We start from the raw sequence: 14253 nt of genomic DNA, 5'->3' as shown, positions 1-14253 counted from the left end.
AGGTGCATAAGGATGCTGTTAATCCCCCTGGCCGACCTATAGTCTCTGGCATAGGAGGGTTGAGTGAGAACATTTGCAAATTTATTGATTTTCACCTTAAACCTTTGGTAGAGACGCTCCCCTCCTATGTCAGAGACACAATGGACATGTTAACTAAGATCGACGGTATTACAGTGGACGATGGAACTCTACTGGTTACAATTGACATCGAGTCTCTGTACACGTCAATTAGACATGCAGATGGACTTAGGGCGGCCCGCTTTTTTCTGAGGGAAACCAACTGGGATGGTCATTTTTCTGAGTTTATTTTGGATTTATTGGAATTTGCGTTAACACACAATTTTTTTGTTTTTAAAGATCGTTTCTTTTTGCAAACGCAAGGTACTGCTATGGGCGCGGCCTGCGCTCCGTCGTATGCAAACCTGTTTCTCGGATTTTGGGAGAGGCAGGTTTTTCATGGCGACGGAGCGCGGGCCGCCGACCCAGTAATAGGCTGGTTTCGCTACATCGATGATGTACTGATGTTTTGGGAGGGTAGCGAAGCCAGCCTTTTAGATTTCATGCAGCAACTCAATGATAACGGATTTAATTTGAAATTCACTTTTCGGTATCATAAGAAACATGTTGATTTTCTGGATATTAGTTTGTGGGTCGGAGAGGATGGGGGTTTAGAAACGGATCTTTATAGAAAGGATACCTCCGTTAACTCTCTCCTACATGCCTCTTCGGCCCACAGCCATTCTATTATTAAAGCCATCCCGGTTGGTCAGTACCTCAGGAATAGGTGGGTATGTTCCACAGATGCCCGTTTTGAGGAACAGTCTGTTATTCTTTCTGATAGGTTCAAGGCCAGGGAGTACAGCAACCGTTGCATCAAAACTGGGTACAGGCGTGCACGGGCTATGAGAAGAAATGAACTTCTCAGGCCGTCTGTGAAGAAATCCACGGAGACTAATGACTTTAGACTTAGCTATATCTCGACTTCCAACTGTCAATGGGATAAAATCCGAGAGACTTTGCAGAGACATTGGCCAGTGCTGCGAAGTGATAACGTTTTGGCGACTCACCTACCAGACTCCCCAGTTATGATTCAAAGAAGAAGTAAGAACCTGAGGGACACGTTGGTGAGCAGCCACTATGTAGCTAAACAGCCAAAGATTTTTAATTCAGGTGGTATCAAACGGGGCTGTTTTCCCTGCGGCTCATGTGTCGCATGCCCAAACATAACTAGATGTGGGACCTTCAAGTCATCTGATGGGAGCAGGGAATTTGAAATCAGGGATTATATTACATGTAAAACATCATATGTGATATATTATGCCACCTGTCCCTGCTCCCTCATATACGTAGGTCTCACATCTAGAGAACTTAAGATCCGGACACGGGAGCATGTTCGAGACATTTTAGCCGCTAGGGATGTGCAGGATGTATTGACCCTTAAGACCCTTCCCAGACATTTTCGAGAACAGCATGGGTGCGACCCCAAGGGATTGAGCATTAGGGGAATTGATCGCATTCATGGGGGCATTAGAGGCGGTGACCTCAAGCAGATCCTTGCCCAAAGGGAGTGTAGGTGGATCATCACCTTGGATACGATGGCACCAAGGGGCCTCAATGAAGTGGTATTTTTTGTCCCATTTTTGTGAGGTTTCCTGTTCCTCACACCTTTGCTTGTGCGCAGGCTGATCACAATGTTGTGATATGTAATATACCTCGGTATCATGTAATGATTTTAATTGTGTCTCTTTTTCTCTTTTTTCTTTTAGTTTAGTTTTTTATGCTTGAATTTTTCTCTCATATAATATGCGCACTTTTGCACCATTATCACTGGACCCTGGCCACCAGGATCTCCTGGGATGGATGGAATCTTAAATTACCAGCACCTGAAAACTATCATCTGTGCATCGGACCTATTGGAAAAGACCTCGTATTGGGGGGCAGGGGATTCATATGCTGTTTACTGTCCCATTGTTTTACATTAATGTTATTTTTTAGGATTATATTTATTGATGTAAGATATATATCATATATGCATGATGTTATTCTGCGTTTATGTCTTCCCCAATATTTTTCTCTTGTTCCCGGTTATTATCAAAATGCGTTTTCCCCCTCTCTTGGATATGATACATCTTTTGGTTAGTGTTCTGTATGGGCGCAGGACGAATTTTTATAGACCGGGTAGCAGGGATTATATAGGTTTGACTCACGAGAGGTAGTCACATGTAGCTGGAGATGCTGTGATCACCTTTTTTAGCCATTTAGGTTGGTATTGGCCGGGGTTGTAATTTGACCTCCGACACGGCTGGTGGGAATGTAGTGACACTTACACCCGGGCCACGGACAAGCACAGGGTACCTGGAATGAGACTTTGGATTATCGAGTTGTGGCTGCGCGCAGGCGCCGGCTTCATTGCCATGGCGATGTTCACTGTGTATGGCATGACGCGGCGTCCTGCTTTGTACGCAAGCGCGGTATACTTTGGGACTGGAGCCTCACTGTTTCCGGTCTTGGGTGATGACGCACTTCCGGGTTTCCGGTGAGAGTGGAGCGCGTGCGTCGCCCGATCTATTCCACGCTGTCCTGCCATAATGGCGTCTGGTAAGTGCGGCGCGCAGGGATATTGGTACCATGGGCGCACTGTTTCGCCCCCATGCGCGCCGCACTGTGTGACGCCTATTGTGGCTGCACTTTTTTATGTGGAGGGATCTGGGCGTGCATGCGCCAATTACACTCAGGTGTTGACATCATATAAAATGCGCATTACACTCAGGGTTGTTGAGGGGTTTACATTGTATAGGGCCCATGTGGCACCAGGGGGATTATCCCACATTATTGATACTCTCCCCTACCCTGTTCTAATAGTACTTTTAGGAGTACCCACCCAGGTTGTACATGCATCGGTGATTTCTACCATTTGTGTACCGGTTGACATTTTCCTCTTTTCTGCATGGAGGAATTTTTTATAATCTTTCATGTCCTTTTTTTATATATGTTATTTGATGTTGTATTTATAAATAAAATTTTGAATACCTTTTTTCTACTAAATTTGGTGTCAATATGCTCCTTTTGGTTCGCTGGTGTAGTATGTTTATATGCAGGAGAGACTCCCATATATAAGATCTTATTATTTGATGTTAGGAAGAGCGTTTTTGGTAGATTGTGACCATGCTCTTGGCCAGTTATTGTACTATATGCTTAAAGATTACTGTTGTTGCCAATACTTTGGGCCTAGTAGCATTTTCTGCTACTCAGCAGAGTACACCACCCATGAAGCAAGCTATACCGCCTTCTTTCTTTCTCAATCTAACCCCTCGGCTCTGGAGTGTCCACTCTCCCTCCAGCTCTCTCCTTCTCACAGGTGGACTACCGCGTGTATTCACACTGTGGCGAATCTTTTGGGCCCAGGCATAAGAAGTCGTCGAGGTAATGGATAATATGTGCCCCCCTCAGAAACGTCCATGACAACCCATTCGAGGAAGCAACTAAACGCCTCAAATAGTGAGCAGGATATGGAGCAGCCTATGGGCAAACAGCGATCTATGTAGTATGCTCCTTCACAGAAGCAGCCCAACAGGCGGACACTATTCGGAGGCACAGGTAGTAACCGGAACGCCCCCTCAATGTCTGTTTTGGCCATTAGGGTTCCCCTTCCCAACTTCTTAACCTGCCTGATTGCCTCGTCAAAGGAGGTACAGTATATGTTGATGTTGTCGTTTACTGACCTGCCCCTTGGATATGACAAATGGTGGATTAGTCTGAATGTATTGGGTTCCTTTTTGGCATGACTCCCAATGGGGATACCACTACGTCTTCTAACGAAAGTGTTCTGAATGGACCCGCCGCCATTCTACCTAAAGATATTTCTTTTTTAATTTTTTTGTCACGACGTCTGGGTGTTGGTAGGTTGATTTTAGATTTTTACTCTAGCATTTCTTGATTTTAGAAGGGCATGACATGCCTATATCTGTGTCTCCTCCTCCTTTTACTCCTTCACCTCTTTTCTTTTCACATGACTATATGTACTTGTGACTTTTCCATGTGTTTGATGTGTCTTCTGAGCATTTTGTCAGATTTTGGACACCTTTTAAGGTGTTTTCTATGTGTTTTCTATGTGTTTGTGTTTGCCTGCCATTGGTTTCAATGGGGTTCAACAGTGTTCCTCGAACGTTCGACGAACATTCGTCGAACAAGCCCCAATTCGACGAACCGAACCGAACTCGAACACTAGGGGGGTGGCTCAACACTACTATGTTGCACATGCACATTCCAACGATGGGGTGAGATAAGACCCTTATTAGTGAGCAGTAGCACCATTTCTGTGCTCCTTCCTCTTCCTCCCCTTGCCTCACAATCGATTATAATAAACAGCTGTAAGTTCAGGGAGCTGGCTTTGAGTATTTTTTAACCAAGGTGCATTTAATTTGTTTTTCGAAGTGAATGATGAATTTAGGTCAGGTGTGGGAAGCAGGAGGATGGAGAAGAAGTTCATACAGTGGGGAAAAAAGTATTTAGTCAGCCACCAATTATACAAGTTCTCCCACTTAAAAAGATGAGAGAGGGCTGTAATTGACATCATGGGTAGACCACAACTATGAGAGTCAAAATTGAGAAAACAAAGCAAGAAAATCACCTTGTCTGATTTGGCAAGATTTATTTTTAAAATTATGGTGGAAAATGTGGTCTTCTAAAAACATGCAAGATTTCTGGCTGTCACAGACCTGTAACTTCTTATTTAAGTAGCCACTGTCCTCCACTCATTATCTGTAGTAATGGCACCTGTTTGAACTTGTTATCAGTATAAAAGACACCTATCCACAACCTCAAACAGTTACACTCCAAACTCCACTATGGTGAAGACCAAAGAGCTGTCGAAGGACACAGAAACAAAATTGTAGCCTTGCACCAGGGAAGACTGAATCTGTAATAGGCAAGCAGCTTGCTGTGATGAAATCAACTGTGGGAGTAATAATGAGAAAATGCAAGACACACAAGACCACTGATAATCTCCCTCGATTTGGGACTCCACGCATGATCTCACCTCATGGGGTCAAAATGATCAGAAGAATGGTGAGCAAAAATCCCAGAACCACACAAGGGGACCTAGTGAATGACCTGCATAGAGCTGGGTCCACTGTAACAAAGGCCTACCATAAGTAACACACTACGCCACCATGGACTCAGATCCTGCAGTGCCAGACGTGTCCCACTGCTTAAGCCAGTACATGTCCGGCCCGTCTGATGTTTGCTAGAGAGCATTTGGATTATCCAGAAGAGTACTGGGAGAATGTCGTATGGTCAGATGAAATCAAAGTAGAACTGCCTGGTAGAAATAAAACTCGTGTTTGGAGGCGATAGAATGCTGAGTTGCATCCAAAGAACACCATACCTACTATGAAGGATGGGGTTGGCAACATCATGCTTTGGGGCTGTTTCTCTGATAAGGGACCAGGATGACTGATCCGTGTACATGAAATAATGAATGGGGCCATGTATCGTGAGATTTTGAGTGCAAACCTCTTTCCATCAGCAAAGGCATTGAAGATGAAACATGGATGGGTTTTTCAGCATGATAATGATCCCAAGCGCACCACCAGGGCGATGAAGGAGTGGCTTCGTAAGAAGCATATGAAGGTCCTGCAGTGGCCAAGCCAGTCTCCAGATCTCAACCCCATAGAAAACCTTTGGAGGGAGCTTAAAGTCCGTATTGCACAGCGACATGTCCAAAACATCACTGCTCTAGAGGAGATCTGAAAGGAGGAATGGGCCAACATACCACCAACAGTGTGCACCAACCTTGTGAAGACTTATAGAAAATGTTTGACCAATATCATTGCTAACACAGGATATATAACAAAATATTGAGATTAACTTTTGTTAATGACCAAATACTTGTTTTCCACAATAATTTGCAAAATAAATCATGCCAAATCAGACAAGGTGATTTTCTGGATTTGTTTTCTTGTTTTGACTCTCATAGTGTCAATTACAGGGCTTTCTCATCTTTTTAAGTGGGAGAACTTGCACAATTGGTGGCTGACTAAATCCTTTTTTTCCCCACTGTAGGTAGAGAAAGGAGCAGAGTTCTCTATTAAGATATTTTACATATTTTCTTATTTTTGCTTGCACTATTAATTTATGTACAGTTTACGGAAAAAAACAGTGAACATTTAAGTACACATATTACTACATGCAGTGTTTTAGAAAAGAAAACATTTATACAGTAGATGCTGGCCAGGAATGATGCTATGATAGCCTATGAGGCAGGACCCAGGTGACTTCTCCCTGCCCTATTTCCCTAAACTAAAAGCTCTCTATCAGTCACATGCAGTAAGGCATGGGAAATCCTCTCGGGACCTTCGTCTTGGACTAGTCATCCTAGTTGCATCATAACTAGCCAGCTAGTAAAAGTATGTGTTCTTTGTAACACTATAGTAAAATATACATGGCTGTAAAAAATCTCCAATTTATGCTGCCCGTACTGCAATTTAAATATCCTCTAAAAACATTTATTTCATTAAAAATTTTATATTTTAAATATTAAATATGCTACAAATCTACCTTAAAAGCAATAAACCTCATAGGATTATTGCATACTAACAACACATGGCCATATACATTACAAATTTGTATTGGAGATGAGATGTCCATTGCTCAGATCTACTAAGACATGAAAGAAAAGAAAGGTAACACTACATTTTCTCTGCAGCATTAAGAAATCATATATGAACACAATTTCACCTTTAGCTTCATCTGTAATTTTAACTTCTTTTTTCTGCCTTATAAGTTTCCAACGTGGCACAGGAGGTGGTTTTGGTGGTGCAACTAAAGGGCACGATCTAGTTCGAGAAACAAGTACTGGGTGGTTGTGAATGTGAGATAATCCATATTGTCTCAGCTTTTCTGATGAGTTTGCCTTGTAATAAAAAAATATAGAAGTTAATTTCCTTAGTTCATACAGAATATGATATCATATCACATGGATACATACAGCAAAGAATGAATGTAGGACTCTCTTGGACAGATTTACTGAGGCTCTGCTTCTGGAGTCTGGTATTAGTTGAGTCATTGAGGTCACGTCAACATTATGGTAGCAAATCATTGAGGTCCGCGATTCTGCCCATGTAAATGGAATGCCCGTCTCAGAGCCACTAGGCTCAGTGATTGGCTGTCAACTTGAAGTTGACCGGACAGGGAAGGAGAAGAGACTCAGCACTGGTGTCATGATCCAGTTCTGAGATTATGGTCAGCAATAATGTAATGTGCTGCTGCAGTGCAGTACTGAGCAATCTCCACCAGGGGGTGCTGGATAAGGAAAGGAGGCTGCACACACAGCACAGCAACACTGAGCAACAACACAGGTGTCACAGGTAATGAAAGGGACATGAAACAAGCCAAGGTCATACACGGAGATAGCAGCGCGGTACAGAAGGGGCGAGCAGAGAATCGTCGGGGACAAGCAAGACGTCAGAAGCTACCGGGAACGTGGTAACCAAAACGTGAGACGGAGTCGGGGTACAGGCCAGAGGTCAGAACAAGTCATAAACGGGTGTAGGCAGTCAGAGGCAAACAGGAACACAATAACAGGGATCAGGTCAGGAGCTCAAACCGTGCAGCATGAACTATAGCTGACACTGGCACCATATCGAGAGGGGACTTGCCCTGGGATGCTGTACCATGTATCGGTTTCGAGTTTGACATTTGATATAAGCTAAGTAACCCCTTATTATCATGTATTGCTCCTGATGAACCTCATGTAACAGTGAGGGGAAACGCGTCGGAGTTTACAAGGGAGGCTTTTGCGAGTTTACAAGGGAAGTTTTTGCAAATATATTGCGTTTATGGATATACTATTAAAATATCAAATGGTTTTTGTATGGATTCCCAATAACAAAGGTACTGTGTTACTGTGGCCTTTTTCTTGGGGTTTTACTGGGTATTACGCTCAGTTGTCTTGGATTATGTGTTTTGGTGTCCAAGCAGTGCATCAGGCTGAACTGGATGAACACTAGACAAAGGATTCATATCTATCGTATATCATACTACACTTTGTCTGGAGTACCTGGTGTATGAATGTGTGTTACATTAAAGAGGATCCATACTTGTTTGTTTAACCCTTGGGAGTGTTTTGACATGGTTTACAAGCACTACAGCACTTTATTACAAATATAATCTCCTATTTCCCTAAACACCTAATAAGGGACAGGATAGTGGACAGTCGTCGTTGAGCGGGGGCGCCACTGTCGTACTATAATAGGGTGCCAACCTCCGCTGACAGGTAGGGGTAGAGCAGGTAGTAATATAGACTCCCCCTTTTCATACTTAAATGTCATTTTTGCATGATTGTTGATGTGTTTCCATCCCATCCTAGTAGGGCCCAATAGGGGTAGGAGGGAGAGTCGACGGTGAGCGGGGGCGCCAATTGCGCAGGATTGTAGGGTGCCAACCTCCGCTGGTAGGTAGGGTGCAGGTAGTGCAGTATAGGGCTAGGCATCACCCTGGTCTTTTCTATTATATGTTGTTGTCATGGTGATGGTTTACGTTAAGTGCACTTATTATTATTATTATTGTTTTTGAGAGGTTTTAAAACTAATTAATAAAGGTATTTTTATCTAGTTTACACTGGGGATTTTTTGTTTCTGTGAATTTGTTAAAGATAGATGTCCCCATAGATATATATTTTTTTCTCTGTGAATGTGTTACAATTAGCTGACACTGGCCCAATGGCTGCAGAGGACTTAAATAGCTCAGCCAGTTCCAGGGTGAGCTATTTAAGTCCTCTGCAGCCATTGGGCCAGTGTCAGCTATAGATTATGCTGCACGGTTTGAGCTCCTGACCTGATCCCTGTTATTGTGTTCCTGTTTGCCTCTGACTGCCTACACCCGTTTATGACTTGTTCTGACCTCTGGCCTGTACCCCGACTCCGTCTCCGTCTCACGTTTTGGTTACCACGTTCCCGGCAGGTTCTGACGTCTTGCTTGTCCCCGACGATTCTCTGCTCGCCCCTTCTGTACCGCGCTGCTATCTCCGTGTATGACCTTGGCTTGTTTCATGTCCCTTTCATTACCTGTGACACCTGTGTTGTTGCTCAGTGTTGCTGTGCTGTGTGTGCAGCCTCCTTTCCTTATCCAGCACCCCCTGGTGGAGATTGCTCAGTACTGCACTGCAGCAGCACATTACAACTGGACCAGGGATGGTGAGTAATTGTATATATAACAAACAAAGATTTTCTGTGAGGGGACAACTTCTTTAATATGTAGACAAGTTAAACTTAATCTGAATACGCTGATGAATTTTGCAGAATACAATCTTTAGACGCTTTTGTTTAACTTATCCAACAACACCCCTTAGTTGGCTTACATTTAAAACAATTTTTGAACCAAAATTGTGGTGCATATACATCAAAGTAATGCCTGACCCCCAAACCTCTGGTGAAGCCATGTCTCCTTTTGAGTGTTAAGCACAAGAGTGTTTTAAACATCAAATTAATTGGTCTAATATTAAATGTAAAAATATGTGCAAAAAAGGGTCAAAAAGTCAAGGCCAACTCTCAACAGTAATTAGCAATAATAGGAAACATCAGATAAGAGGATTTTAGGATTTTTAGTTCAATGTCACAATCATTGCAGGAGAACTATATTCAGTAAATTATGAATGCTGATGGACACTTGATAATATGCTTCTGTGAGTACTGAAAAATGAGGTCAAGGAGGATTGCTCCACATTAATGACCGGCTGAAACAAGGCAACATCTCAAAATGGAAGTTAACCTGATTCTTAGATTAAAAAAGAAAAGTATTTAATGACTGAATGCATTAAAAGCCAATCTTCCTCCTCTCACTAACAAGCCATAAGGGACTTGCAGGTGTAAAGCTGAAGCAGATGCCTCCTGGGGTCAACGCCAGGATTACATGAAAACATGCATATTAAAAATGCAGCAAAGTGTCAGAAGTCTACAGCTAGAAATCTCTGGAGCACTACAAGTAATATAGCCTACTGCCACAACATATGGCAAACAGGGAGACAGGGCTTTACTAGATGTAGAGGGAGACAATACTCCAGGTATGCAAGAATTTGAAAGGAAAGCTTGAGCACTTGACACCTTTGCCCCTCTGAATACTGCCCCATCTATAAATCTTTTTTCACCATAAGATCAATGAAAATACAGTATGATTTGAGATTGCTCTATTAGATTAGACTTGGTAAATAAAAATGAAATTCACAAGACGTTCGAAATGTTCTGTTTATGGCTGAATGCAGCTAAAAGGTCTTACCATCTGCCCAAGTATGGAAATCTTCTGCTCACTCAAATGGAGTGGTAAGTAGCTTGCGTACACAACCATCTGGGGCACCGGGGTTACAGATGTGACTGCAGAAAAACACACAGCGAGAATGATATTCTGCTTGAAAGAATATACACTGGAAAAAGTAGCCAAACCAAAGTTATATAAGAAGTCAAGTGAAGTTTCTGAGCATAATTTGTGCTACATTTTATGATGCAAATAAGAACCCCTTTTGGCATCTCGAGACTGATAACTTGCATGTCCCCCTGACATACCAAGCAAGGCCAGTGTAATTTAGGAATGTGTGAAAAAGATAATTACATTTTTTGAGGATACATTCTCTAAGGAGAACCATATAAAAATAAAGCCGGTACAAACTTCATGTTAAGCTGTGCTAATAAATAAAATCCCTTAGGTTTCTTCTATATGTTCTATTTTAGTTGAAGGGTTGAGTGCAAAAGATATAATTAGGTCAAAGCCATTAAAAAATGAGAAAAAAAGGCAAGCTTTGAGAGTTACAGGTCTCTTCAGGTCACCGAGCTTGAGGTGTGTAATAATAGGCAGGAATAAATGTGAAAAATATGTTCTTGTTAGAATATACCTCAGCTAATATGGTAAGATGTTACTCACCTGCCCTTGCTCCAGCGTCGGGCCTTGCTCTCTTCTGCTGTGGCCGGTTCCCTTTGCATTAGTCCATGATTGTTTCTCAGGTAGCCCAGTGAACGTCTCTGACATTATAACCCTAGCCCCTTTCAGACCGGCTCATACTGAACTCGGGTGCTAGGGTATCAAATAGCATTGTCCACAATTGTCATTGTCTAGTTTGTCAGTTCTGCTTTTGCTAAACTTAGCTCAGCTCCAGCCAGGAGTGTAATCTTCCATCGCTGCTATCCCTTACTTTTTACTAAAGCCAGAGTTATTTCTAACCTCTGTCTGACTTGCTAGGTGTTGTCCACATCTACATATCTCAACACACAAGTTACCAACTCCTCACAACTGTTCCTGATCCTGTTCACACCTAGCCTCTGCAATCAAAGTAAGGCATCTCTTTGAATGAGTCTCTATTTTGCCTACACCTCACTGCAATTAACTATTCCCCTTTGATTAACCTCGTCACTGCCGGATTATACCAGTTTCCTATTTTGTTACTGTTACAGACTATATGCACACAACCGGTTCTGCTTATCTGCTCCATGCGTTTGTCTGACATTCTGCCTATCTTGCTGTCCTAGCTCTCACTGATCTTCATGTGATCCATCAAGATCTGCTCTGTTACACCACCTCCTCTGGTCCATGCTGCGAACCATCGCCTACAGATTAAAATAGGGGTGAACAACATTTTTAGGTTCAAGGGCCCCAATGTTCGATTGAACTAACCCTATGGGCTGCAATTTTACCAAAGTAAAACCTTCTCAAACTTGTCCTGCTTATTGAAGATATGTGCCATAAATATTTAATAGGTGATGGTTTCAGTTATAGAGCTCCCACCTATCAGGAACTCATTCTTTAAGTCCCCCTTGTTCACATCTGGCAGCTGTCAATTTGCCTCCAACACTTTTCCTTTCACTTTTCCCCATTATGATAGGGGCAAAATTGTTTGGTGAATTGGAAAGCGCGGGGTTAAAATTTCGCCTCACAACATAGCCTATGACGCTCTCGGGGTCCAGACGTGTGACTGTGCAAAATTTTGTGGCTGTAGCTGCGACGCCTCCAACACTTTTCCTTTCACTTTTTTCCCCATTATGTAGATAGGGGCAAAATTGTTTGGTGAATTGGAAAGCGCGGGGTTAAAATTTCGCCTCACAACATAGCCTATGACGCTCTCGGGGTCCAGACGTGTGACTGTGCAAAATTTTGTAGCTGTAGCTGCGACGGTGCAGATGCCAATCCCGGACATACATACATACACACATACAAACATTCAGCTTTATATATTAGATATACACTGCTCGGTGGCCAATGTGCTGGAAAATGTCATCTTGCAAGTGTTTTTAGAATTACTAAACTTTTGATGTACGTAATTCCAATAGAATATATTTTTTTAGCTAAAAATTCCCTTCTCCGTTATTGATTATTCAAGAAGTAGGGCATTTTGGTCAATTAGACCACTTATTGAAGGCTAAATACACAGCCTAAAAAAAGTGCTCAGAGTATGGGACTCTTACTCCAGGTCAGCTAACCCGCAGTCAGGTCAGGTATTGCAGTTCAAGCACAGCTTGAATAATACAGATGTGTGAATTCGGCCTAAGCCGTGTCTTCAGCCGAAGCGGTGCCTTCAAATTAATGCATACAAAGCAAATCTGACAATTTTATAAGCATCCTGAATGGGTCTTGTACACAATATATATTTTATCATAGCAAATAAGTTAAAAAGAGGAACAAATACAAAACCACTATGCCTAAATAAAACTATATGGGACACTGACAAAAAAAGGTCATTATGATTTCCCAGGTAATTACGAGTTCATAGATACCAAACACGTCTAGGTTCTTTATTATTTAAGTGGTGAAAAAAAAGTTTGTTGAAAAAAAATTTGCGCCATTTTCCAAGACCCGTAGCGTCTCCACTTTTCGTCATCTCGGGTTGGGTGAGGGCTTATTTTTTGTGCGCCGAGCTGACATATTTATTGATACCATTTTGGTGCAGGTATGATTTTTTTGATCGCCAATTATTGCATTTTAATGCAGTGTTGTGGCGACCAAAAAAATGTAATTCTGGCGTTTTGACTTTTTTTTCACTACGCTGTTTAGCGATCAGGTTAATCCTTTTTTTTATTGATAGATCGGGCGATTCTGAAAGCGGCGATACAAGATATGTGCATGTTTGATTTTTTTATTGTTTTATTTTGAATGGGGGGTGATTTAAATTTTTATATATAATTCTTTTTAAAATATTTTTAAAAACATTTTTTTTTACTTTGGCATGCTTCAATAGTCTCCATGGGAGACTAGAAGCTACCATAACCCGATTGACTCTGCTACATACAGGCGATCAGATCACCTGAATGTAGCAGAATTACTCACTTGTTATTAGCGCCGACCACCAGGCGGCACTTACAGCAAGCTGGCAGTGACAACAATAGAGGTCTCCAGAACTCTGGTTTTCATGCCAACCAATCGGTGACCCATGATCACGTGATTGGCGTCACCCATGGGCGGATTTCCGGCCCGATAGCCAGAAGCGCACATTAAATGCCGCTCTCAGCGTTTTACAGAGGCATTTAACGGGTTAATAGCTGTGGGTGGATCGCGATTCCACCTGAGGCTGTTCTGGGCACATGTCAGTTGTTCAAAACAGCTGATATGTGCCGGGAAAGATGTGGGCTCACTGCCGGAGCCCACATCAAAGGGAGAGAAACGACATGCCCAGTACTAGTACCACGCATGTCGCAAAGGGGTTAATGAGAGTGTTAGCCCCTTAAAAAATAATATGGGTGAAATGATGGAGGAAGATGAGGGAATCTATCAACCCCATCCTGATATTGGATGTATTGTTACATCAAATGCCGGGTCCCTGTCTCAGCAACCTGAGCCCTGATCACTGTCGGCAGATGATGGCTATGTTATTCAGTAATCATCTTCCTATAATGAATGCTGTAGCTGAGATCAGCCTGTTGCTGTCAACTTTTTAAATGCCTGTGTGCATCTCTAACAGCAGCACTTATAGTTCACTGCCCAGTGGGGCGAGACGTTACTTATGTTCATCGCCCCCCTCCCCATGACATAATGCCAATATGTTGCTATGGCAGTTGGGTGTCTTTTGAAGACAGCCGTGTGCATGATCCATTCAAGTTCAGCCAGTGGGTGGGATTCATAGGAGACTGTCATTTTTTATACATTCTGCAATGCTGTAGCACTGCTGTATATATAAGCGATCGAACAATCATAGGATCAAATCTCTTAAAGGGATCAAAAAATACAGTAAAAGGAAAAAATAGGCTTTTAAGAATCATGAAAAAAATAAGAATTATA

The 14253-nt window shown here is 42.4% G+C and overlaps 1 protein-coding gene across 2 annotated transcripts in view; it reads right to left on the bottom strand.

The window, feature by feature from the left end:
• Nucleotides 1–14253, bottom strand: part of ADGB (androglobin) — a 591174-nt gene that overhangs the window by 403443 nt on the left and 173478 nt on the right. For both annotated transcript variants that reach the window (XM_069769164.1, XM_069769163.1), the window contains exons 10-11: nucleotides 10273–10367; nucleotides 6739–6913 (exon numbers count right to left, since the gene is read on the bottom strand). In XM_069769164.1, coding sequence (XP_069625265.1) covers nucleotides 6739–6913; nucleotides 10273–10367 — 270 coding nt within the window. The remainder of the gene's footprint in view (nucleotides 1–6738; nucleotides 6914–10272; nucleotides 10368–14253) is intronic.

The sequence above is a fragment of the Ranitomeya imitator genome, chromosome 5 (assembly GCF_032444005.1).
Source record: "Ranitomeya imitator isolate aRanImi1 chromosome 5, aRanImi1.pri, whole genome shotgun sequence".
NCBI lineage: Eukaryota > Metazoa > Chordata > Amphibia > Anura > Dendrobatidae > Ranitomeya > Ranitomeya imitator.
Note: the sequence above shows the minus strand (reverse complement) of the source record. Positions and strands in the feature narration are given on the sequence as shown.